The 25,931-nt window shown below is 52.0% G+C and overlaps 1 protein-coding gene across 2 annotated transcripts; it reads left to right on the forward strand.

Moving 5' to 3' along the window:
• Window positions 1–250: 250 nt before the first annotated feature.
• POR (P450 (cytochrome) oxidoreductase) lies at window positions 251–25,931 on the forward strand. 2 transcript variants are annotated; one of them, XM_006889691.1, is made up of 17 exons: window positions 251–435; window positions 6,689–6,690; window positions 10,904–10,912; window positions 12,679–12,727; window positions 17,314–17,442; window positions 19,026–19,175; window positions 20,116–20,240; window positions 20,663–20,752; window positions 21,122–21,220; window positions 22,261–22,377; window positions 22,461–22,579; window positions 23,922–24,103; window positions 24,413–24,562; window positions 24,874–25,144; window positions 25,226–25,371; window positions 25,451–25,536; window positions 25,620–25,931. In XM_006889691.1, exons 1-17 carry the CDS (start codon window positions 268–270, stop codon window positions 25,762–25,764), a joined length of 2,037 nt encoding a protein of 678 aa, XP_006889753.1. In that variant the 5' UTR covers window positions 251–267; the 3' UTR covers window positions 25,765–25,931. The 2 variants fall into 2 exon arrangements, with proteins under 2 accessions (XP_006889753.1, XP_006889754.1); XM_006889692.1 differs by lacking the exons at window positions 6,689–6,690; window positions 10,904–10,912 and having other exon boundaries at window positions 268–446.

Genomic DNA, 25,931 nt, shown 5'->3' on the forward strand with positions numbered 1-25,931 from the left:
GTATCGTGGTGTGCTTGCCGGGCTGCGGCTGACACCACCAGGGCCGTCCAGAGCTGCCACTGACCCTCGGGCGGACCTTGCCCGGTACTCACGTGCCTGCTGCCCACAGCCGTTCATCTGTGTCCTGCAGTGCTTGGGTTCACATCCCTGAGGCCCAGGCTGAAGCTTTCTGGGGGGTTCCCCAGCAGGCTCCCCTGTCCAGTGAGATGGGGACCCCTCCCTGACGGTGGTGGTGTTTTTTTCTCTCCCAGCAGTTTGACGATCAGCATGGGGGACTCCAGCGCGGATGCCAGCACCACGGTGTCCGAGGCGGTGACCGATGAAATGTCGCTGTTCAGCGGGACAGACATGATTCTCTTCTCCCTCATCGTGGGCCTCCTCACCTACTGGTTCCTGTTCAGGAAGAAAAAAGATGAAATCCCCGAGTTCACCAAAGTCCAGACCACGTAAGTGACGCTCTGCTGTCACCCCGTCGCTGCCTCCTCTTACACCCGCCAGCACCTCTGTCATTGTTCCACAGAGAGGTCTCGAGTGACTCTTGAGTTGGGGGTCCTTTGCAGCATTTTAAGGGGGTTTTTTTTGTCCTGTATTAGTGGACATTGCTTCAAATCTACCTTAATATCCTATTGTGTTTGCACAGCATGTTTAAAATTTGTGGGGTACGTTGCTATCTGGTTTGTTATTGATAAACCTGTTGTTCTCTTGGCAGTCTATTGTATATTCAGTACTGTTCTCCAGCATCATAATTCAAAGGCATACTAGAGAAGACAAGAGGCTAGAATTCAGGTTGGCACAAAGATACAATCACTCAGTCAAGAGAGCTTCTGGAAATAGCTCACAGGCACCTTGCTTTCAGCATCATGGCTTTAGGCCATTGTGTAAAGGTCTTATTGTTGTTGTGTGCTGTCAGTCGGCTCTGACTCATAGCGACCCTCTGCACAATAACTCTGAGCCCTGCTCTATCCCGAGCCTATCTCACAGTCTGTGACACACCTACTCTCACTACCCGAGTTAGTGTGTCAATCCATCTTATCGTGGGTCTCTCTCTCCTGCACTGTCCCTCCACCCTTCCTAGCATGATGTCCTTCTCCAGGGACTGAGCTCTCCTGGAAACATGTCCAGAGTTGCCAAATGGAGACTCAGAATACTTGTCTCCAAGGAGCAGCCTGGTTTTACCTTGTCAATTTTAAACCTGTTCTCTTTGCAGTCCATGTTATATTCAGTACTCTTCTCCAGCATCATAATTCAGAAGCAGCAATTCTTCTTCAGTCATCTTTGGTCATTGTCCAGCTGTCTGATGCAAAGCAAGTAATTGGAAGGCTCATGGCCTGGATCAGGCACACCCTAGTCTTTAGACTGACATCGTTGCTCTCCAGCACTTTGGAGCAGTCCCTGGGAGCAGATTTTTCCTATTGCAGTTTGTCTTTTGCTTTCTTATATGCTGATGCCAAGACTATTGATTTTGAAACCTCTCAAGCAGAAAGGACTTACTCCTGCCAATTAAGGCCTCCTGCCCCAAGTCATCCAGCAAACTTGGGCAGAAGCTCTGAGCTCTGGTTCGGTGGGGCAGCCGTCTCAAGGTCATGTCAGGTCTCTGGTTCACCACCTTGGCCACAGCTGCTGCTATTATTGAAGGTCTCTCTGGCTCAACCATTTCTGGCCCCGAAGGGTGCATACTGCAGGGCTGCTGGTTCTTTGCTGGTGATGAGAGTCTCAAAATTTGCTCCCAAGTGCAAAGGTGCATCTCCCGGGGTGTCCCAGGCTCTCTGTGGATCTGACCCTCACAGCTGGAGCCCGGATGCTCTCTCTGCTGCCAGTCATGGGACTAATGATTAGTGACCTATGTAGTCTTCTGAAGCCTGAAGCCCTTGCCTCTGGCCAAGCTCAGCATCAGTCCGGGAGGACACCGGGTCAGATCTTGCCCTTGAAGTTGGCAATAAGAGGGAATTTAATACACCAGTGAAAGTGGACTTTGCCTTCTACACTCTTCCCAAACAGAACTGGAATATTAGTGCAAGATGAAACACACTGATCCTTTCTCCCCAGCTCTGGCAAAAGGGGTAGGATGTAGGTAGTGTTGGTGAAAGTCCTGGTTGGAAAAACGTTTGAGGTTTATAAAATCAGACAAATATTTGTTTATGCTTTTTGTGTCAGGCCTTTGTGATGAGTCAGTGAAATGGGGCTCCTGCATTTGTATATTATGGGAGAATAGTCATGTCACTGGATTAATTATATGTTGGGATTGAAGTGTATCAACAGAGTCAGGGAAACACGAGAGCTAGTGGGTGCTGGTTTGGGGTAGAGGAAGGCTTTAGAGATGACAGAGCCTTCCACCCCAGCATGCTGCCTTTTCAAGTACAACAGTCTGCATGCCGTACAACATACATACGTACATGGAAGTCCTCTATCTATGCTAGGAGACATGGGTGAATGAAAAATCCAACTTTTCTGTAAACTGTTGTTGTTCTGTGCCCTTGAGTCGCCTGAGACTCATAGCAACCCTATGTTCTATCCTGTGTCAATCTCATTGTCTCCTACAAACTTACAAATTACCCCAGTCACGGAATTGTTAAAATCATAATTTAAAAAAGAGAAAAAGATAATGCATTCCCCACTGTGCTTCCTTTCCTCTGTTGAGCTAAGTCAGGTGACTACATATGCAGGAGTCGTTGTCAGCGCACTCTCGTCTGTTTTTACGGATACCACACTGTCCCCTTGCTGTGATTTTAGAGCACCTCTTGTCTTGATATCCGGGAGCTCTGGTGGCATATTCGTAAGGACCTGGGCTGCTGACCCGAGGACCATCCCTTCCCGGTGGTTCGAATCCACCAGCGGCTCTGAAGAAGAAAGAGGACCAGGCTCCTCCCCTGCGATGTCTAACTTAGAAACCCAGCAGAGGGTCTGCTGTGGCGCCCAGCACAACGGCACCATGTTGTATCTTGGTAGTTGGTAATCGGAGTCCTCCAGACCTTCTTACATTTCCTGGGCTTTTTTTTTGGCCCTTGACATATAAAATTTATAATTAGCTGTCTCTACTCCCTCCATACTACCGCCCCAAAAAATCTATCAGAATTTTATTTGGAATTTCATTGAACCTGTAAAACTAACTTGGAGAAAGCTAGCATTTTTACAGTATGCAGCTTCCTTGTCTGTGAGTGTAGACTCAGCCCTCTGGGGGAGGCTTTTGAACTGCTTTTAATTGTAATTAAAGACTTACTGAAGAGGAGCAATTAGAAGCAGCATGTTCTCCAGGCCAAAAAGGAAATAAGCCCTCGTTCATCTCTCTGCTCACTCCCTCGACTCGCACCTCCGGACAGAGCCTGCCACCCCAGCACGCTGCCTTTCCAGTACAGCAGTCTGCAGGCCGCGCTCCTCTGTGCACTGGCATTCACTTGTCCTGTGACCTCTCATGATGCGTAGATGGCATCCCCTTCTTATAACAGCGAGGCTACGCAGAGACTGTTGGCCAGGCGGATTGACTCGGTGATGGATGGCCGCAGAGGGCTCTAACATGTCAGGAAGTACGAGGATGGCACAGGATAGGACAGGATTCGGAGGGTCTTTATGGGTTGTTCTTGATCTGACAGCCCTAACAACAATGCAGAGAATGGCTGGCTACTAAATTACTAAGTTAACAAGTACTGTCATTAACAATAAGAGCTCCTGTGGTGTAGTGTAAAACGTCAGGCCATTAACCAGAAGGTCAGAGGTTTGAATCCACTAGTTGCCCTGAGGGAAAGAGATGGGCAGTACTTCCTGTAAAGACTTCCAGCCTTGGAAACCCATGGGAGGGTTGCTGTTAGTCAGAACCAACCCAACAGCAGTAGTGAGGGGTTTAGTATTATTAAGAAATTGATGAATGCAGGGTTTAGTCATAAAACTCTGGCCCACTGGCAGTGTTTGTGAGCAGGGTTGGTTTGTTGTGTTCTGGTTTTGTTTTTGGAGTTTTTTGTTGTTGTTAAATTTTTCTTTAGACATTAAAAGTTTGGCATTTTAACCTAAATAGCCAGATTTATAGCTTCTTTTAAGAAGGACACCCCAGTGAGGGACTCAGGTCCACTTTTCCTGAGTGGCCTTTGCCTGAGGGCTCGCTCTGGACAGAAGAGACAGGAGCCGTGGCTGGAGCCTTCAGTTATGTCTCTGAGTGCCAGCACATGCCAAGTGAGCCCTGTACAGTGCTTGCCTCATCCAGTTCAGGGTCAGCTTCCTCTTTCAGAATGAAAATAGAAACAAGTGAGTTTTGCAAAGAGAAAAGCTCTTGAGAAGGTGTCTGTGGGTGCGGAGGGGGGCAGTGCCTAGAGTCCCCTACCCTCTGTTTCTGAGTTTGGTTCGTTTACCAGGACTGGGTTTTCTCCTGTCACCTGACTCCCAAGGGGACAGTCACCTGCTTCTTCCTCCTTCCCTGATCCCAGCCAGGATTGGGGTGGTTTTGCCATTCCAGATAGAGACTGACACTCCCCATGGTGCCCATCTAGGAAGAGTGGTGCACTGCCAAGCAGCATTTGTCCCCAGTGGACGTCATCAGGGCACTTGGTACTGGTAGCACCGTGTCCGAGTGCCAGGCCTCAGGTTACAGAGAAGAGTGAAGCTAAGTAGCTTCAAAAGTTCTCCCAGGCAGCTGGAGAAATGAGCATGGCAGTGTGAAGCACGTGGGAGGAGGCAGGGCACCTCCTGAGGGCACCTGCGGGGGAAGAGGTGCCCCTTGACTGTGCATGAGCTCAGAGACGAAGGAGAGGAGGGCTTGTTCTGGAGAAAGGGCATCTTGGTAAGCCCAAGGCCTGATGGGAGCTGAGGCCAGAAAGAGGAGGCCTGGGGGTGGACCCTGGAGGGCCTCAGGGGTCTTCCTCGGGGTGGAGCTGGTGAAGGTCTGAGGGAGCTCTGGTGGCTTAGTGGTAAGGAATTGCACCGCCAGCACAAAGGTACGCAGTTCAAAGCCACCGCTGCTCCATGAGAGGACAGGCAGTCTCCTGTGCAACTTACTGCCTCCGAACACCCACTGGAGGGTCAGGTGTAGGTCGGTTCTGACCTGATGGCACACACCAACAGCAAGTGAAGAGCTGTGTACCAGGGTCCTGAGAGTGGTCCTCGAAGAACAGTATCAAGTTTGGATTGGTGGGAACTGGTCTGGGTGCAAGATGGGCAGCCAGGAGACAGTCGACCTTGAACCAGCAGGGTTGACAGGTGTTGGGTTCAGGGCTGGGCTGATAGGACAGGAGCAGAGCACTGACTTTCAGAGTTCAAAGTTAGAATCCAGTTCCAGGGCTTTGTTTCCATGGCTCTGATCCTCACCATCCACTGGGGGGCAGAATTCCATTTGACAAGGGGCAGAGCTAATTCAAGCAGAGGTTACATAACCGGCCCCAGGTGACAGAGCTATTCAAGACTAGAACTAGGATTTCACCCCAGGGCTCGCTTCAGCACACCCGAGCCCTTGCTCTGGGCAGCCACCCTGGCCTCTGGTCATCTGCCTCACTTACCCTTTTCCCCCTTTTGACTGCGTGCCTTGGCAGAACCGTGTCTGTGCTGTTTCTTTTATTTAACCTAAAATGAGCCACTGTTTGCTCCAGGGGCCGGTCTTTATTAACACAGTTACTCACCTTCTGCCACCCGGCGCTGTGGTGTGAACAGAGGACGCACGGCCCGGGGGCCAGCGCCATCCCACTTCGGCCCATCCTCTCCACAGTCTTGCCCTCAGCTCTCTCACACCTTGGGGTGCCTCTTACCTCGGAGGACTTGGCTGCCAGGCTGGAAGCTCTAGAAGGAGCTGGCTGTTCCAGAGCAGCCTCCCCACGTGTGGTCGGCGGCGGGGAGAAATTCCTTCCAAGGTACAGGACAGTCAGCTTGAGCTGCAGTTTTCAGAAACCCTTCTCCATGCGACTGGGGCATGGAAACTAAGTGAATCACACTCAAGGCATTTCAGTTCATCCTTGTCCAAATGACTCAGTGCATTCACATCCCCCTCCTTCGCGTGTCCCCGCCATGTGGTAGACAGCAGTTGACTTCCGAAGATTGAACTCCTGCTCCCGATTTAAGAGCGGAGAGCTCTAACTGGAACCTTTTGTGCACTGCTCCGGGGTGTGTGGTGTCCGGGCCAGGCCTGGGCCAGCTGCCTCTCTGACTTTCTACTTGCCTTTTTGTACTGGGGAGTCTCTGAAGGGACTCCCCTGAAGGGAGAGCACCTCAGAGAGAGTGGAATGCTGGGAACGTCCCTTGTGGCCTGCGATGCACATTTGAGATAGGATTGATGTCACTGCAGAGAGCTCACAAGTGGGCCAGGGGCCAGGCGCCCAACGTGGCAGGCGCTGTGGGCCCACAGGGTTTTTGTTTGGAGGAAGCAGAGAACCAGATCGAATTGACCGTGATCCCGGGGCACGCTGGCGGCAGGATCAATGCAGGTTTTCTCCCTGCATAGAGCAAGCCAGCCATGGCAACCTACACCACGGCATGGCCGGGTCTACAAGAGCTGTATTCAGCTGACATGACTCTCGTCCTTTTTTTAATGGAAAAGGGGGAGAGAGTGGGGAGCAGGGCTGGGATCTAAACAGTTACCAAGGAGACCCAAGGGAGCTGGAAGGACTTTCTCCTTCCCTCCCTGGGTCCATACAGAGGGGGAGGGGTCCAGCCCACACTGCAGAGGATCATGGGAGGCTCCCCCTGGAGTCCTACTCCCTCCCCGCCCAGCGGCCAGATGTTGCCTGTAGTCAGGCTCAGGGGAGGACCCCAGTGGGCTTGAGGTTGCCCAGGGGGACTTTCTGAGTCCAGGGGCCCGGCCCGGCCCTGCCACGAGTCTGGTGTGAAGGATGACGGAGCGGGACTTCCGACCCACTGAGTCCCCACTGGCTTCCAAGAGAAAGCTGTAGTTCTTTTTGTTTGTTGTTTTTCTTTTACCATAAGTTCTGGAGTTGGGGGTGAGAGACCATGGGGTGCACGTACTCATCTCCACGGGAGGAGCCGCCCCTGAGAAGGTCAGTTACAGTGTCCTAGGTGGTGAAGGGATGACCAGTACCGATTCATCATGCGGGAGTGTGGGTGGGACCTCTTCCCGGGCAGGGACATGCCCTGGAACATGGGAGAGAGTGCTACAGGAGAGGCGACCAGCAGAGTTGGGGTGTTCCTGCTCCTCAGGGCTTGGTTTCCCCCTTGTCTCCAGTGGGGGCTGTGGCTGAACATGGGGTCCTGTTTGGTCAAGGATTGGCAGGTTGTGCGGGGATGGGGAAGGTGGGTGCTGAAAGAAGGGGATTGGACTGGAAACCAGGGCAGGGAAAGGCTGGGTTCTGTGTGACAGCCTAGGTATGACACTCTCGGGGAGTGGGGGGTGGCGTCAGCTCAGCACATCCCATGTTCTGGCTGACCAGGTAGCCCTGACCTCTGGAGCTTAACAGCTTTGGGAGTGGGAAAGGAGTGTCTCAGCTGCCCCCAGGCTGGACAGGACTAACAGACAAGCATATAAAGTGCATTATGTTGGGGCAGTGGCCTGGAGGTGAAGGGTCTTCCCAGTCCTCTTGGGTTCTCCTTCCTCTCCATGGACTGCTGCCCTACTGGACACCACCTCTGAGGGCAGAGACCCATCTGGGGCCTCGAGGAGTGTTCACACTTGTGGGAAACAGTGCCTGTCCTATGATGTCCCTGCTGGACATGCCTGAGAGTCCTCTATCCTCTCCCACGGCCATCCAGCCTGGAGTTCCTGCTTCATGCAGACACGTCCAGAAGCCGGCCTGAGGCCCTCCTCCCCACCCAGCCCATTGGGCTGCCAAGGCTGAGTGCGCTACTGGCAGGCTAGCCTTTGTCCGAGCCCCTAGGCAGCCTGGTCACTGGCTTTCTCTCTTGGGAGCCGTTTTCTGTCTTGGAGAACCCTTTCTTGGTTTCTTCCACCATAAGTGCCTGCTCGCTTAGAGCACCTACGATAGGTCCTTTCTGATTAATCCACCTGCCATCTGGGCCACTAGGTGTCTGTGGAGTTACCAGAAACCTCAAATTCCAACCCATAATGACCTCCAGATTTCAGGGCTGGCCATCTTTCTTTTGTGCAGTGCCTAGTGGGTTTGAACTATTAACCTTAGCATTAGAAGCCCAACACAGAGCTCGTGTTTACCAGTAATAAAAACAACTTCACTCTTTGAGAGAACAACACTCTTTCCTGGAATGTTAGCAAAAAATCCAAGCGCCCTGGGAAGCACTGAGAGCAGCCACACAGCTCCAGATGTGGGGCACTGAGCCCAGAGAGGAACGTGGTTTGTCTGGTCATGGAACAGAATCAGGATCCAAACCCATGTCTCTCCTTCTAACCCTAATCCCTCCTATCCTATCCTCCTATCCTACTGTGGAGCCAGACCTTCCCCTGCCCAATGTGCTTTGAAGACAGAGGTTGTGTAGCTTCCTGCCCTCAGCGCCAGTGACAGCATCTGCCCCGTGAAGGCTGGCATGCACGACCTGAGTAAGAGAGCAGCTTGCCATCCACTGGGCGTCAGGATTTGTTTGCCTCTAGCTCTGATGGCATAGTGGTAACGAGATGTACTACTAACCTGAAGGCACAGGGTTTGAATCCACAGGCTGTTCCGTGGAGACAGATGGGCCATCTCTTTCTGTACAGTTTAAGGCTTCTGAAAACCCACTGGAGGCTCAGCTATGGGCTGATACCGACTTGACAGTATACAACCACAACAACTCTTCCTTTAGCAAGTCTTAGCTTCCGTGGAAAACATTGGTCTTTTGAGAAAAGATCTGAGCTGACCTGAGAGCTGATGCCCATTCACAGAACCCCTGAAGGTCTTTACAGCCCAACTCTATCTAACTCGTCCTGGACAGTGGAATTGGGACTGACCGCCTGAGCTGACAAAGTGCCACATAGTAGGGGCCACACATTATGCAAAGGACAAGCACACAGACACCTCACTCGCCCCTAGGTTACTAAGTCAGGCCTCAGATGAAACCACTCGAATCTGTTGGAGAAAGTGCTTCGACGAGTGCGCGTTCAGTATGGAGGCTGGTGACTGCTCAGTTGCCTCACTGTTTGGCAGGCAGGGAAAGTTGAAGCGGAACAGGATTTTTCAGAGCAGAATTCGAGGAAGAGCATTCTAGGAAGTGGGAAGACTGAGTAAAAGCCTGGGGGAACCAGAGGGCAGCGTAAGGTCAGGGTAGCTGAGAGGATTGAGAAGGGGGAGGGAGAGGTAGGGACCATTGTGAGAGAGAGTGAGTTAGAATTTTCTCTTTCATTTAGAATATCTTCTCTAAACATGGGTCACATTACTCAGGGCTTCCCAGGAAAAGCACTGCTGTCAAGTGGGCTCTGACTCAGCAACACTGCAGGACAGAGCAGCTGCGCCCCGCCAGGTGCCCAAGGCTGTAAGTTTTTACAGAAGCCGATTGCCACACCTTTCTCCCTCGCAGCAGGTGGAGGGTTCAAACCACCAAACGAGACCATTTTTATTATTATAAAACCATACATGTTTGTCATAGTGAAAAGCAAAAGAAGGTGGAGGGGTGGGAGGCAGTTAGGAATAGAAATTGGCAATAATAATTATTATTATTATAATGGAGCGGTGGTGACCTAGTGGTAAGAAGCAATGCTGCAATCCCAAACTCAGAGTTTAGACCCACCAGCAGCTGTGGGGAAAGGACAGGCAATAATAATAAAACTGCTCACGACCTTCAGCTCCAGAGAAGAACAGCTCTTAGCGTCCTAGAGTACATCCTTCTAACCTTTTCTCTTTAGACAAACTGAGGTCAGGCATCCATCCGTACTATTTCATAACCTGCTGTTTTCACGTAATACGTGCAGAACATCTTTCCGTGACTGTAGGCAATTGCCTGCCTTCTCTTGTTGAATAGCTGGATCAGGTGCATTGTCTTTCCTGTTGGGTGGTGGGTTTTTTTATTGTCTTTCCTATTTTATGGAGTACTTGACTCTCCCACTCCCTGCTTTGTTTAAACTGTAAAACATCTTTTTAATGAGAAAGGTAATATGAAAACATAAAAATTTGGAAGATGAAGGAAACTGTCTCACCTGTTATTCTTTTTTTAAAATTTATTATTAATTTCAATGAAAATTTACAGAGACTTTGGATTTCCATTCATTCATTGCTGCACTTTTCTCCCCTCCCCTAGTACACTACCATCTTGAAAAGTAAAAGAAAAATTCTTTCATTGTTTTACAGTCTCTCCCCCAGGTCCACTCCACTATGCAGCTTTCGCTCTGGACTCCTGTCATGACAAAAATACCTAATCACGTATCTCTTTTAAACAGTTTTCTCCCTTATCCATTTCAAAGCAGTATACATTATTGAACTCATCTTTCTCAGTCTCCCTCCAACCCCGATGTCAGTCCTGTTTTACAACAGTGGCACCATGCAGTGTTTGTCCTTTTGTGACTGAAATACCTCACTCAGCATAATGTCCTCCAGGGTCACCCATTTTGAATAATATTGCATGAGTTCCTTGTTTTTCAATGTAGCAGAGTATTCCATTGTGTGAATATACCACAGCTTCTCTATCCATTCATTTGTTGATGGCCACTTAGTTTGTTTCCAACTCTGTGCTTTTGTGAACAAAGCAATAAACATGGGTATGCATATATCTGCTTGGGTGCCATTTATGGTCTCTTTGGGGTATACTCTCAGTAGTGGAATTGCTGGGTCAAATGGTATCTCTATTTGCAACTTTTTGAGAAAGCACCATACCGCCTTCCACAGGGGCTGCATCATTTTACACTCCCACCAACAGTGAATAAGGGTCCAGTTTCTCCACAACCTTGCCAGCATTTCTTGCTTGCTCACCCGTTATTCTAACGCTTAAAATATCCTCTCTCAAAATCTTGCTCTATTACTCTTCCGTCCCTTGTCCTGTGAATAATTCTAGTATTTGTCCATTGCTTTAAGGACACACTTTCTCTTTTTCCTCCTGGAAGTCAGACATTGTACTTTAGAAGTGTTTGTAAGTGAGGAAGGATGTACTTGACTGTGATGCCGTCTATAAGCTGGGCTTTGGCCTGGCTCCCATGTTGTCATTTTAAGCTTCTGCTGCAAAATGTGACAGCCTCCTTCTGTCCATCTATCCACAGTGCATCAGCAGTAGCTGAGAAGTTTAGTTACATACAAGCGAATTTTCAAAAACTGAAACCCAGCCCTTTAAATGTCGACTACCAGGGTGCTCCTTGGATGCAAGGATTTTGAAGCTCCATCTCACACACTTTCGGCGCAAAGCCAGGAGAGACCAGTTCTTGGAGAAGGACATGATGCTTGGAAGAGCAGAGGGACAGTGCAGGAGAGGAAGAACCCAGATGAGAAGGATTGACACAATAACTGGGACAGTGGGAGTAGGTGTGTCAGAGTCAGTGAGACTGGCTCAGAACAGGGCAGGCTTCAGAGCTGTTGTACATAGGGTCACTGTGAGTCCCAGGTGACTTAGCAGCATGTAACAACAAGAAATTAGTTTTTGGGTTTGTTTTATTTTAATCAAGGTCAAATTTATACAACATTTTTTATCATTTTAAAGTGCATCATCCGATGGCTCTGAGTTCATTCACTGTGTTGGAACAACTGTCACCACCATGGTGGTTCCAAAACATTTTCATCACCGCCAGAGGAGACTGGGTGGCAATTAAACAGTTACCACCCCACGCCACCCTCCGTCAGCAAGTGGCAGCCACTAATTGCTTCCTTTGTGATGAAATTTGCCCCATTTCATCAGAAACATTTGTCTCATTTGCTTATAGTTTTTTTTATAACTATAATCTTCTATTTAAATTTAATTTCTGTTTAATTAATGTTTATTTAATTATGTTTAATACTTTAATGGGTAATAAAGTCTCATGACTCAAAAGGCACACTGTGCACCCTGACATTCTCCTTTAAAGCACAGCTGAGAAAGCCTGGCGTGCCAGGCCGTGAACAGGTATTTCATGTTCTAGCTTACGGTGAAGAAGTTACACACAGGGTCATTTTAAGGACAGTAGAATAGAGAGTTCATGAAGTGATTTAGATCCTTGCCCTGCACTTGGCTTATCTGCAGTAATGTTGCTGTTGTTGTTGCTTTGTGCCGTCAAGTCACGACTCATAACGACCCTATGTGTAAGAGCCCTAAACCCTGATCTGTCCTGTGCCAACCTCACTGTCTGCCACACCCACTCCCATTAGTCCCAGTGGAGAACTGGGCCACACCACGCTGCTCTGTGGAGACTGGCAGGACTTGTGCGATATTAGTACATCTGAGTTTGGTTTGTGAGAGGGTGTAGGGACAGGAGGCTGAAGGGTCATGGGAGCCACAGAAAGCTGTTTTAGAGAGGAGCAGGCTGGTGGCACGGTCCAGTTGTGTTTGGGAGACTCCTGGTTGCCATGTGAGCAGGACTGGAGGGGCAGAAGCTTAAAGACAAAGACCTGCTGAGGCTGTGGAGTGGATGGATGGTGAGCGAAGGCGTAGTGAATACCTTGACTCTTCTCTCAGACAAGCAGGTACACATCCATTCGGGGGGCCAGGTAGGTGTTGCCTTGCAAGGTTCGTATTGCAAGAGACCCCGAAGCTCTGTCAGGATGCTTGGGAGCCCTGGCCCTGCCTCTTCCGGGCCCAGTATGGACCCAGAGCCCAGCTGTGAACCTAGTCACTGGAGAGGCAGAGCTGAAAGACATCTTGATGTGTTACTATGGCAACCGCATCTCATGCCCATCAAACACTTGTGTCTTTCAGAACCTCCTCAGTCAAAGACAGCAGCTTCGTGGAGAAGATGAAGAAGACGGTGAGTTGACCATGTTTGTCTCAGCACATTCTGGTGGTCGTGCAGGGTGGGCAGCAGAGGTTACGCCAGGTGGCCACTTTCACTACAGCGGAGGAGTCCTCTGACTGGGAGAGGACGATGGAACTGAGCAGGGGCTGGCCTACCTGCGTGTGCATTCGGCCCAAAGATGCCCTGCCGTTACTGGCAAGATTCGCTTGGTTTTTTTAATGTGTCCTACACAAACAACCTGGTTTCAGGTTGTTCAGGAGAGGTCCAGGACAGACTTGTTTGTTCTCTTAGCAGTCCATGGTATGTTCAATACTCCTCTCTAACACCACTACTCAAAGACATTGATCCTTCCATCCTTTTAAGTCATTGTCCAATCCTCAGATGCATTGCAAGCAATTGAGACCATGGCCTGGGGCAGGCACACCTTACTCCCTAGACTGACACCATTGCTCTTTACCATGTTTGAGAAGTCTCTGACAGTGGCTAAGGCAGAGTTCAGGGCTAGTGTTCATAGGATTGCTATGAGTTGTAGTCGATTCAATGGCACATAACAACAACAACAACTACATGGATAAACCATATTATAAGAATAGACCCTTGATGCCTAGTTTCAGAAAAGACCTTGCATCCCAGGCTCTGTCCACTAGCAGATGGAGCGCGCTCACACAGCCATGCACAGCTGCAGTGTCATCTGCGTGTTTCCGTTTGATTATTTCATTGTGCGAGTCGGCACCACCTGCACGTGGTTAAAACCCAAGTCGTATGCTGTTCATCAGGAGCTTCCCTTGTCCCCTGGTCCCCCATCCTGCAGTTCCCATCATCAGTAGCTGTTCTGAGCCTATCATGCACCCTTCTAAAGAGAGCTGCTTTATACTTACAGAAATAGAAGCAGTTAGCATTCCTTAGTTTACACCAAAAAAAGCCCAAAGGTAAAATATGTGCTCTATTTACTGTGCTATATATATTTTGACCTTTTTTATTCCTCAGGGCATTTTGGAGACTCATCTTTATCTATACAAAGATGCCATGCTTCTCCTTTCTTTAGCGTCCTAAAGCTGTGGTAATATGCATATATGATCATCTGGTAATTTACCACTGTCCTGTGGCTGGGGACTTGGGCTATCCCTGGGCTTTTGCCCTTACAAATAATGTTGCCAGTGGACATAAAGATCCCTTTGTACCTTTGCAGATGTGTCCATATAAAAAGCATCCCAGAGGCAGAGCTGTGGGATTGACAGTTGTATACAGTGGTTTTTGTGATGGAGACACTGGTTTGCTTTGGTTTTCGCCGGTTACCTGAGAGCACACTCTCGTTAGCAATGTATGAGAAAGCGTGTTTCGTTTCCCTACAGCTTGGTAAATTGATCAGAATTGATCAGGTGTTTGGATTCTTGCCAGTTTCTGGGATTAAAAAATTCTATTTCCAGGTAGACTTAATTTGCATACGAACATTTAAGCAGAGTTTCACGTCTCTGGGTCGGAGGAAGACTCTGCATAAGGTGGTTTGGCCTAGTGACGGTCACAGTGGGCTGAAGCATCAGAGACCCTGAGGAGGGCACCGGAGAGGGCAAGGTTCAGAGAGTGCCTGAGTCCTAGTGAACTCGACAGACCTCACAACCGCAGCAGCCACAATGGCTTTTTTACTTTCTTTCTTTTAATAAGTTCTCTCCAGTGCTTTGCCCACTTTTCTGTCAGGATTAATATTCCTCACTTATTAGGGAGACTAATCCCTTGTTGATGACATAAGCTGAAAACTATTTTTCCAAGCTTAATAGCCTGTCTTTTGATGTGGCTTTTAGTGTTTGTGTTTTTGCTGCCCTTTTGATCTTATATAAGGATTACTCTTAAGAGTGAATACTTACCTGGTGTTAATATTCACCTCATAGGCTCTTCTAGTACTTTTATAGGGAGCTCTGGTAGCCTAGTGGTAAGAAGATGTGCTGCAGTTCCAAAGGCATCCAGTTCAAAGCCACCAGGTGCTCTGCAGGAGAAGAATGGTTACTCTCCTCCTGTGTCATTTACTGCCTCTGAAAACCTGCTAGAGAGTCAGCTGTGAGTCAGTTCCAACTCAGTGGCACACAACAACAACAGTTGGTGGCCGAGTAAGAAAGGAGTTGTGCTGCCAACACAGTGGCAGGTAGTTCAAATCTACTGGCTGTTCTGTGGAAGAAAGATGGGCAGTCTCCTTCTGAATGATTTACATCATCTGAAAACCTGCTGGAGGGTCAGCCGTGAAGCAGTTCCAATTTGACAATACAAAACAACAACAGAAGTCCTTTTAGAGGAAGCTCTGGTGGCCTAGTGGCAAAAAGCTGCACTGCAATCCCAGAGGTGCACAGTTCAAATCTACCAGATGCTCTGCTGGAGAGGAAGGAGCAATGTCCTCCTCCTGTACCAGTCAGATCTGATTTGATGGTACACACACACAAAATAATAAAATAACATTAAATTAAAATAAAATAAAAAAGAAGTCCTTTTAGAGGACACTCTGGTGGCGTTGCTGACACAAAGGGCGAGCCACCAGCAGTGCCACGGCTCACGGGCCACCTCCTCCCAGGGGGCGGACAGCGTTGGAAGCCCACTGAAGGGCCAGCTAGGAGTCAGTTCTGACTCGGGAGCAATGAGAGCTTTTTTTAAAACTCTTGTTTTATATTTAAAATTTTTCTGTTTGGAATTTATACAGTATAGTGTGTGAGACATGGATTCTGTGCTGTTTTTTATGTAGATATCTTAATTCTCCTGTAATAGAGCCTGTCTTTCCTCTGCTGGTGTGAAAAGCCATCTTTATCTTGCAGAGAGATATATATATTTGAGTTCATTTCCATATTGTTCTATTTTAGTTCTGTGATCCAGCTGCCTGTTGATACACATTGTCATAGGATTTTAACTGCAGACACTGTAGGATTTGGTTTAAGATCTGGTGCTGGCAGACACCTTCTCCTTCCATTGCTCTTTTCAGCATTTTCCTGGCTGTTATTTCATATGTTTATTTCCCGTACCATATTCACGGACATATAGTCCCTCACCATTGAATTCATCCCGTACAATTTAAACGTTTCAGCAGCTTTAAAAATACATTCACACAGTTGTGCAATAGGCACCACAGTCTGTTCTTAAAAATATTTTCATCACCCCCCAAAAAAAGAAATCTGCACCATTTAGCAGTTAATTCACACACCCACACACCTCCCGCAGTCCTCAGCATCCATTAATCTACTTTTTATCTTTTTAAAAATCAAAAGCAAACCCGCTGCCACACAATCAGTTCTGACTCTCAGCCATATCCCATTGGGTTTTTCGAGGTTTAAATCTTTAAGGGAGAAGATTGTTCATCTGTCCTCTGTGGTGCAGCTGGTGGACTCAGACCTCTGACCTTCCGGTTAGCAGCACAGCATGTAACACACTGCACCACCAGAGCTGCTTTTTCAGGGCGGCCTGTTCTCGCTATTTCCAGTACCTGGAGTCTTACACTGTGCAATCCTTTGGGACTGACCTCTTCCACATGACATAGTGTTTGCAGCAGTCATCCATGGTTTAGTGTACTCTGTTCCTTTTTATTCCCATGCAATTTCCTATTGTATAGATTCAGATTTCTTTGTTCTTAGACTTTCAAGATCAATTTTTTGAGGATTAAAGAACCTGTTGTAGTAGTTTGTTTTGGTTCATAAAACTGACATCTTTGTATGTATGCTTTGAGTCTTGCTGTCCAAAATGAGAACACTTTCCCATTTGCTTGAGTCTTTTTTTTTGCCAGTTAGTAATTTCTTTCATGTTTTATAAAGTTTATTCTCTGTTTCTATGTATTTTATTTTACTTTTATTATTCAGCTACTTATGTTTTCTGTCCTATTGTGTGTGTGTGTGCTGTCAAATCAGATCTGACTGGTACAGGAGAGCATCTGGTAGATTCGAACCATGTACCTCTGGGATTGCAGTGCAGCTTCTTGCTTAATTGAGATTTTAATGAAAGTTTATAGAGAACTTGGGTTTCCAGACATTCATTGTTGCATATTTTCCTTCCTGCCCAGCTCCAGCCATGGCATTTTTTTACAAGTTCAGGGCAACCCTTCGTCCTGCAAATCTGTTGCCGTCAACCGAATGTGCTCACTTCGTGTTTCTCTGGCACACTTTGTTTCACAGTATTTTGAGCTTTTATTATTATTATTATTATTATTATTATTATTATTATTAATTATTTCATGTGTGTGTACCGTCAAATCAGATCTGACTGGTACAGGAGGAGATTGTCCCTCCTTCCCCGGCAGAGCATCTGGTGGATTCGAACCGTGCGCCTCTGGGATTGTAGTTGTAGCTCCTTGCCACTAGGCCACCAGAGCTCCCCTATTTTGAGCTTTTTATAGTGCTGTTGCACACCTAATAGACTACAATGTAGGGTAAACAGAACCTTTTTAAGCGCCGGGACACCAAACAGTTGGTGTGATCTGGAACTGAGCCCACAATAATTCTCCAGATGGATTTTTATATTCACATAATCAGACTCGATGGCGGTGGGCGTGAGTGCTGAGAGCACAGGGCCTGCCTGAGTCTTCCGTGGCGACCGGGGCTCCTTGCGCTCAGCTCACTTCTGGCCTTCCGTAGGGGAGGAACATTGTCGTGTTTTATGGCTCCCAAACGGGCACCGCTGAGGAATTCGCCAACCGCTTGTCCAAGGATGCCCACCGCTACGGGATGCGGGGCATGTCAGCAGACCCCGAGGAGTACGACCTGGTAAGCTCCCCTCCTCACCCCTGTTATGTTCAGAGTCATCCCTGGATAGCAGACAAATGGGACAAGTGTAGGGGCCTTCAGAACCTCTAGCTGAGGTCCAGCCAGCCCAAAGATGCTCCCACGCGTGTCTGCTGCTCTGGGTTCTGGGCAGTTGGAGGACTGGATGAGATTTGCCAGTTAAGTCTGAGAACGTTAAGAGAGGAACTCTGTCGCCCACCCTCACCCACAAAAGGCAGCAGCAAAGGAAATGAGCTTTGGAGTCAGGAGACCTCAGGCCGAAGCCTGCTCTGCCTCTGTGTGGTCCGGGTCTAGTCTCCACCCCACACATGCGCCCCTTCCTCCTCTGTAAATGACAGCCTCATCCTGGCTGGTCTCTGAGTGTCCTTCTGCTTGGCACAAGGTGGCTCTGCTGCAAGGACACTTGAGAAACGGACCTGGCCTCCGTCAGCCCCCTGAACCTTTGTCTGAGGGTTGTCGGGACAGCCTACCCCCTCATCACCCCAGGCTTGCCCGGCTCCCTCTCCCTCCTGGCCTTTCCCCCACGTGCTCAGGATGGCAAAGGGAGTGACCGCTGGACTGCAAGGCTCAGATGACAGCAGTGGACGGGAAGGGAGACACCGACTGTGTGGCACCAGGAGGGGAGGTGGGAGGGTGGCAGCGAGCAGGTGGTCCCGAGAGGAGTCCTCAGAGTTTATGTCCCACCCCGCTCTGATGAAGTCACTGCCCCTGTTGCCTGGGTGGACTGGAATGCATGCCAGGCATCACGTCCAGCTGCCCCTGCACACACCACCCCCTCTCCCGCCCCAAGCCTGCCATCCCACCTGCTCGCCTCGCTTCCCCTCACCACCCACCTGTCAGGTGACATGACAGGACGCTACCACTCACTAAACCAAAACCCCTCCAAACGACTCCCGGTGTGGGTTTTCACACTGATTAGACCCCAGAGAGGCCCAGGTCACGTTGTGCCTCAGAGACTTTGTTACAGGGGTTTCCCTGGGTCAGAGTGCCCATCGATGGTCCCTGGCCTGGCCCTGGCCCCCACCATCGGCTCCACCACTGCTCTTCCATCCCTGTTGCCCCCTTTCCTCCTAAGGTACCACCCACCCACCATCAGGCCGCAACGGCCCCGTAACTGACCTCTGCTGCTGGGTTTCGGAGGCATAAACTGCACGAACGGTTGCCTGTCATTCCCACGTGGAGCTGCTTATGATTAAGATCACCTTTTCAGAGGTGCCCCCTTTGGGTTGGCAGCACAGCTCCCTAAGGGCTCAGCCGCCGGTGCTCCCCGCCCTGAGCCTTGCAGACAATTCTCCATCCAACCTGGTTAAACATCAGGCTACCGGTGATCCCAACCCTGAGCCTTGCAGCCAGTTCTCCATCCAAACTGGCTTGAACATCACCTCCTCCCAGCCCTCCTACACCCTTCACTTACCTTCCAGACACAGAGTGATTTCCTCTCTTTCTCCCCAAGAACACCCCTGGTTATGCGCCGCCCCTGAGGGCAGGCCGGCTTCCCCACCCGCCCTCCTGACGAGGGCAGGCTCCATCATGGTCGGTGACCAGTTCCTGCCCTTTCCCTCCAGGCCGACCTCAGCAGCCTGACTGAGATCGAGAACTCCCTGGCCGTGTTCTGCATGGCGACCTATGGCGAGGGGGACCCAACCGACAACGCGCAGGACTTCTATGACTGGCTGCAGGAAACCGATGTGGACCTCTCTGGGGTCAAGTTCGCGGTGAGTCACCCCTGCCTTTCCTCCAGTGGCTTCCTGTGGGCTCGTGGTAGACACTGCAGCTGCCCTGAAGGTCTCCCAGAGACTCAGGTCCATCAGGGGAATGGCTCCTTGTCTGCAGGTGTGCAGGCTGCTTTTGCAGACACTATGTGTTCTATAGACTGATAGTTGAAATGGAGCTTGAGAACAGGCGTCCCAAAGATGAAGCTCGTACTGAGGCCCCAGGAATTTATATAAACCTCCAGTAGGGTAGGGCTTGTATCCCTCCCAAGCCCTCTTTCCTCCATATATAAATGATGATAGAGTTGTTGAGTACTGTTGAGTCGGAACCAACCCATTGCTGGCCCTCTGTCAGGTTTTCAGAGGAGGTAAATTGCACAGGAGGAGACTGCCCGTCCTTCTCCTGTAGCCAGAAGAGTTAACCAAAGGCCAGGAAAGACATTTGAATGATAATCCACGGACCCCACAGGGCTCCTCCATGTCTTCACCTGTCCTCATGGGCTGGCGCAGGGACGGGTGTCAGGAGTGGGCTCCCAACGCTGTTCCCAGCCATGTTACCCCAGAGACCGAGAGAGTGTGACCCCTAGAATCCCCAGCTCCTGTGTTGTTCCAGGAGGGTATTTGTGGAGATTAAAGACAGGACAAGGTGACTTAAGTTCAAGGTAGTCAAGGAGAGCCAGAGTGATCAGCTGGACTGGACTGACCCCCTGCTGTCCGTAGATAATTGAAGCTTAAAGGGAACCCTGCACATGACAGAACACATAAACAAAGCCACTTCCTGGAGTCGAAGATGGCCCCACTGCCATCCCCTTAGGTCCTGAGGCCCCCAGACGGCACATGGTGGCACGGCCAGCGCCGTGGGGAAGTAACATTCCTCCCAGGCTCTGCCAGTTAGACTGAAGCCCTGGCCTTGGACACCTCAGTCCAACCCCCATCCTTGCAGGTGTTTGGCCTCGGGAACAAGACATATGAGCACTTCAACGCAATGGGCAAGTACGTGGACAAGCGGCTGGAGCAGCTGGGAGCTCAGCGCATCTTTGAGCTGGGGATGGGCGATGACGACGGGAAGTGAGTGTCCCCCCTCCCCACACCCATGCACGCTGTGCCCCTCCGTCCCTGCTGTGCGCATCCCGTCCTGCCTCTAGAAGCCATGGGTATAGGGAGTGGACTGTGGGGCCTCAGCCTGCTGAGATCAAGTGACACGATCAAGAAGGAATAAGACATCTGGCCAGAGCCCTGCCCCGCTTTGCTTCCGGCCAGCCTCTCCCAGCCCAGATAGGAATCCTCCAGGGTTGGAGGAGACCCTCTTCTGGATCCCTCCTGATGCCCGCATTGTCCATCACTGGGTGGACCAGGGTGCATTGCCCCTCTTCCCCCGGGCTCCGGTAGAGAGCCAGGCAGAAGGCCAGGCAGGCCTTTGCGAAGCCGGCCCTCCCAGTCCCGTGGCGGCGCCTGGCTTACTGAGCCCACCTGTTGCCTCCTCTCCCCAGCCTGGAGGAGGATTTCATCACATGGCGGGAGCAGTTCTGGCCAGCTGTGTGTGAGCACTTTGGGGTGGAAGCCACTGGAGAGGAGTCCAGGTGAGTGGGTGCCCGAGGCTGCTCTCGGGTGTCCTAGCTGGTGAGGTGGGGTCGATGCTATGTGGAAAGGTCAGCAGGCACAGAATTGGGGTGGGGGTCTCCACCTGAAAATGACAGAGAGACCAGGAAGGGCTTCCCTTCCTTCTCACATGCTTCCCAGCGTGAGCCCTCAGACTTGCTGGCTCTTTCCTGCCTCCCCGACCCCTGTGCATTTTCTCAGGCTCCTCTCCTGCCTCGGTTGCCCTGTCTGAGTTCTAGGGCTCACACCCTGTGGTCTACATGGTGTCTCCTCTACATGCTTCACCCCCTGGGGACTCAGCCCTCCTGCTGCCCTCGGGGCCCAGCCTCACCCCCCATCTCCCTTTCCAGCATTCGCCAGTATGAGCTTGTGGTCCACACAGACATCGACATGGCCAGAGTGTACACGGGCGAGATGGGCCGTCTGAAGAGCTATGAGAACCAAAAACCGTGAGTAGAATGAGCCCGCCGGGGGCGCACCCTCTGTACGCCATGTCTCAGGCAGCTGGAGCTAAGTGACAATTAGTCCCCTGTGTCCCCTCCAGGACCTTTCCTTCCAGACCCTATCACAAGGGGGCCTCATCACCAGCTTTGTCCAGGAAGGGCCTTGATACTGTCATCTTGACTGCGTACAAGGGTGGGGGACCCAGAACAGAGGCGGTCCCAGGAGAGAGAGGTCCTCAGTACTTCACCCTCTCCCCAAGTGGTGCAGCTGTCTGGGCATGGCCTTGGGGAGGTTGGCATTTGCTCTGTATATTTGTTTAGCTGCTCTAACATTGTGCTCTGTGCTCTGGCAGGGACTGCATCCCTCTTCCTGCACATAGACATGCGAGTTAGCCTCTGCTTCTAGGTTGATCTTGGACAAAAGATCCTTTAAAATCTACCCGTTTCTGGAGTCTCTGCCCCTAAAGCATTGTGCTTCTCTCTTGGGGCGATGGCTTGCTTCCCCCTGGGTGTTGTCTATGCAGTGCTAGGGAAACCTGTATCATCCAGACTCCATGCCTGTGGCCCTGCCCCAGTCAGCCCTGCCTCAGCCTCTCAGTAACTTCACACAGCAAAGGCTCTTTCTGGTTCTGGTTATCACCTAGTGCATTTGGGGTGGCAGAACTGTGCTCCACAGTCATTCAGGGACCTAGGCACTAGACAGCCTCTGGGACCTGGGTGTGTGCACTCCGCCCACTGATGGGCAGAGCTGGGACAATCTCGTGGTAGCCGAAGCCACCATGGGCCAGCTCCATCTCCACCTCTGGATGGCTGTGCTGAGGACCTCACTCCCTGCCATCACAGGCCCAGCACTACGGGACTGGACTGGGCTAGAGAGCCCTTCACAGAACTGTGGGGTTTTGAGTGGCCCTTGGAGGCCCAGAGGGCACCTGGCCAGCTCGCTCTCAGGAGTCCTATGTTTTGTGGAGCCAGAAGTGTCCCTTGAGGATGGGGAGATTCAGATCAAAGGTCCAGCCAATCACTGAGCTTCTCTCTTCCCCACCCAGTCCCTATGATGCCAAGAATCCATTCTTGGCCGGAGTCACCACCAACCGGAAACTGAACCAGGGAAATGAGCGGTACCTCATGCACCTGGAATTAGACATATCAGATTCCAAGATCAGGTACTGGCTGCCTCTGCCACCACCCCCAGCCTCCCCCCAGGCCGCCTGCTCCCCTCTCCTGATCCCCACACTTTTCCTTCTAGGTATGAATCTGGGGACCACGTTGCCGTCTACCCTGCCAACGACTCCACCCTCGTTAACCAGATTGGTGAGATTCTCGGTGCTGACCTAAACGTCATCATGTCCCTGAACAATCTAGACGGTGAGTCTGGGAGTCAGGGCGAGTCCCTGGCCCTTTCATAGGCCACCACCCAGGGCTCAGTGCCTGCCCCTCCTTCTTCTGTCCTTAGTGTCCTTGGTTTGCGTATACCTTCTCACCAGTCCCCAGAGCAGCCCCTGAAAGGCAGCGCACCAGAGGGCTGGTGTCTGTCATAGACTCTCGGGCCAGGAAGGGAGCTCTAGTGGGCTGGTCTGAAGAGAGTTACACTTCTAAACCAGAGGCCTCGCCTCTGGCAGTTCGGACCCCTCAGTGACTCCACTGGAAAAGGATGGGCATCTCCTTCTATGGGATTTACAGCCAGGGAACTCCCTGGAGGCTCGGCTAGGAGTTGGCTCTGACCTCTCAGCACTGAGTTGTGTCAGGAGTGTGTACCCAGGGAGTGTCGGCTTGCCTCCCTGTGCACGCGTTTGTGGGTCTGGCTCTGGGCAAGGCGCCTGGCTTTTATGCTTGCAGAGGGGAGATCTGCTGTGGGAGGGGAGGCACTGGTGCTGACTCCTCACCCAAGGGAGTCTGAGCCCCTCCAGGTGAGGAGTGGGGAGACGGTGCCTGGCCAAAAACTGCTCAGCATTGGGGACTACAGGCAGCAGAGCCCCCAAGACAGATCCTCATTCGCATGGGATCCTCATTTTCCCACCCTCCTGGGGGCAAGGCCAGAGCCTGGTTTCTGGGCTAGCAAAGGGGGCCCCAGGGTGCTAAAGCACTGCTTTGTGATCTGGGTGCTGAAGAGCACAAAGTGGGTATGTGAAGTGCCCTCATCCCGTCTGATGGTTTCTATTCTGTATTTAGATATTACATGTAACATAGAAAACAGACCTTCCATAACCAGTCCCCTTGACCCCGAGTCCTGTCCTGACCGGGCCCTCCCTCAGTCCTCGACAGTGCTCTTGGTAGTTTCCAACAGGCTGTTGTCATGGAAACAAGTCCCTGACAGGAGTGACTTGTCCCCTGTCTCCCATCCCCCTCCCAAGTGTGGAGCTGGTTCTTGGTTCTGCTCCCAGCTTTGGTCCAGTTGGGGTGGTGGTGAGGTCGTTCAAAGAATCACACCCTCTCACTGACCGGGAGGGGTGAAAATACAGCCATAGCAAAGCGCCCAGCTGTCCCTGAACCAAGAGGCTGATCGCCGGGTGGGCCAGCAGGGGGCACCCCACCATGGACTGAGCCAGCCCACAGGCAGGTGGGACACACACAGGGCCTGAACCCAGGGCCACGAAGCATCTGCAGAGCCAGTCCTGCTTCCAGAGCCAGCAGGCCCCCTTCCTGTAGAGCCCCCCGACCCAGCCCTGGCTGATCACCCCATCCCTAAAATCCCACCTTCCTCCCACAGAGGAGTCCAACAAGAAGCACCCCTTCCCCTGCCCCACCTCCTACCGCACGGCGCTCACCTACTACCTGGACATCACCAACCCACCGCGCACCAACGTGCTCTACGAGCTGGCCCAGTACGCCTCAGAGCCCAGCGAGCAGGAACACCTGCGCAAGATGGCCTCCTCCTCGGGGGAGGGCAAGGTAGGCCTCGCCCGCGCCCCAGACCTCGGTCCCGAGGCCCAGGCTGAAGAGGGGAGCTGGGGCCTGGTCCCCGAGTCCCAGGCTGAAGAGGGCGGCTGGGGCCCACAGGCTGGTGAGAACCTGCTGAGGGAGCGAGCTGCGGGAGGAGGGGTGAGGACGGAGGTCCTGTTGGGCCTCCCACCTGCCTTCCCGGAAAAGTGCTCCCCTGGCACTCAGCTGTTCTCCCAGCACCTTAGACCCCAGATCCAGCCCCCGCCCCACTGCCGCCCCAACAGCTTCTCACCACACACCTGCCGCACCCCTTCCCAGGAGCTGTACCTGAGCTGGGTGGTGGAGGCCCGGAGGAATATTCTGGCCATCCTGCAGGACTACCCATCTCTGCGCCCCCCCATCGACCACCTGTGCGAGCTGCTGCCTCGGCTCCAGGCCCGCTACTACTCCATTGCCTCCTCCTCCAAGGTAGGGGCAGCCCACCTGCCAGAGGCCTGGCCTGACTCCAGCCTGAGCCTGTGCAGGGAGGTGGGCTGGACTGGGAGGGGGCTGACTCCCCTCTAGCCCACAGGCAGAGAGCTATCTGGAAAGGGGTCACCTGAATAGGGACCAGCTGCGTGTCCAGACTTGGGGTGATAGGCTGGGCTGCTGGGATACAGGAAGGCAGCTGCCCTTCACTGCATGGACTCTAGAGACCAGCTGTGTTTCCAGACTTAGGGTGACAGGCCTTTAGGGTCACATGGGAAGGAGGCCACCACTCACTGCTTGTGTGCCCCCAGGTTCACCCCAACTCTGTGCACATCTGCGCCGTGGCCGTGGAGTATGAGACCAAGTCAGGCCGGATCAACAAGGGCGTGGCCACCAGCTGGCTGCGGGCCAAGGAACCCGTTGGGGAGAATGGCAACCGAGCCCTGGTGCCCATGTTTGTACGCAAGTCTCAGTTCCGCCTGCCCTTCAAGGCCACCACGCCGGTCATCATGGTGGGCCCCGGCACTGGCATCGCCCCCTTCATGGGTTTCATCCAGGAGCGGGCCTGGCTGAAGCAGCAGGGTGAGTGGGGAGCCGGGGTGTAAGGAGGCAGGGACAGGGCAGGGGTGGGGCGTCCATGCTAACAGCCCACCACCACACCAGGTAAGGAAGTCGGGGAGACCCTGCTCTACTATGGCTGCCGGCGGTCCGATGAGGACTACCTGTACCGCGAGGAGCTGGCACAGTTCCACAAGGATGGCACCCTCACCCAGCTCAACGTGGCCTTCTCCCGGGAGCAGGCCCACAAGGTGAGGCGCTGACGGGCCTGGCCAGGGCGGGTGGATGGACAGGCACGGCCAGCGCTGACCCACCCGGCCCACCCTGCAGGTCTACGTGCAGCATTTACTCAAGAGGGACAAGGAGCACCTGTGGAAGCTGATCCACGACGCAGGCGCCCACATCTACGTCTGCGGGTAAGTCAGGTGGCGAGCTCGGCCGCACCTCCTTGGGGTGGCCCCTTTCCAAGCCCTCGGTGTCACCACCCTCTCGCCCCCAGGGACGCTCGGAACATGGCGAAGGATGTGCAGAACACCTTCTACGACATCGTGGCTGAGTTTGGGGCCATGGAGCACGCACAGGCTGTGGACTACGTCAAGAAGCTGATGACCAAGGGCCGTTACTCCCTGGACGTGTGGAGCTAGGGCCGCCTGGCCACCCGTCCCCGCCCCATACCCCATAGACTTGTCCCATGTAATCGCTCTCACTCCCCCGTACTGCCTCCGGGGTGGTTTCTGTCTGGCCTTGGAGGCAGGCCCAGTGACAGAGACTCCTTCCAGCCCAAGATGTGCCCTCCTCAGCACCCCCAGGC

The sequence above is a fragment of the Elephantulus edwardii genome, unplaced genomic scaffold, assembly GCF_000299155.1.
Source record: "Elephantulus edwardii isolate Elephantulus edwardi_28Jun2011 unplaced genomic scaffold, EleEdw1.0 scaffold00080, whole genome shotgun sequence".
NCBI lineage: Eukaryota > Metazoa > Chordata > Mammalia > Macroscelidea > Macroscelididae > Elephantulus > Elephantulus edwardii.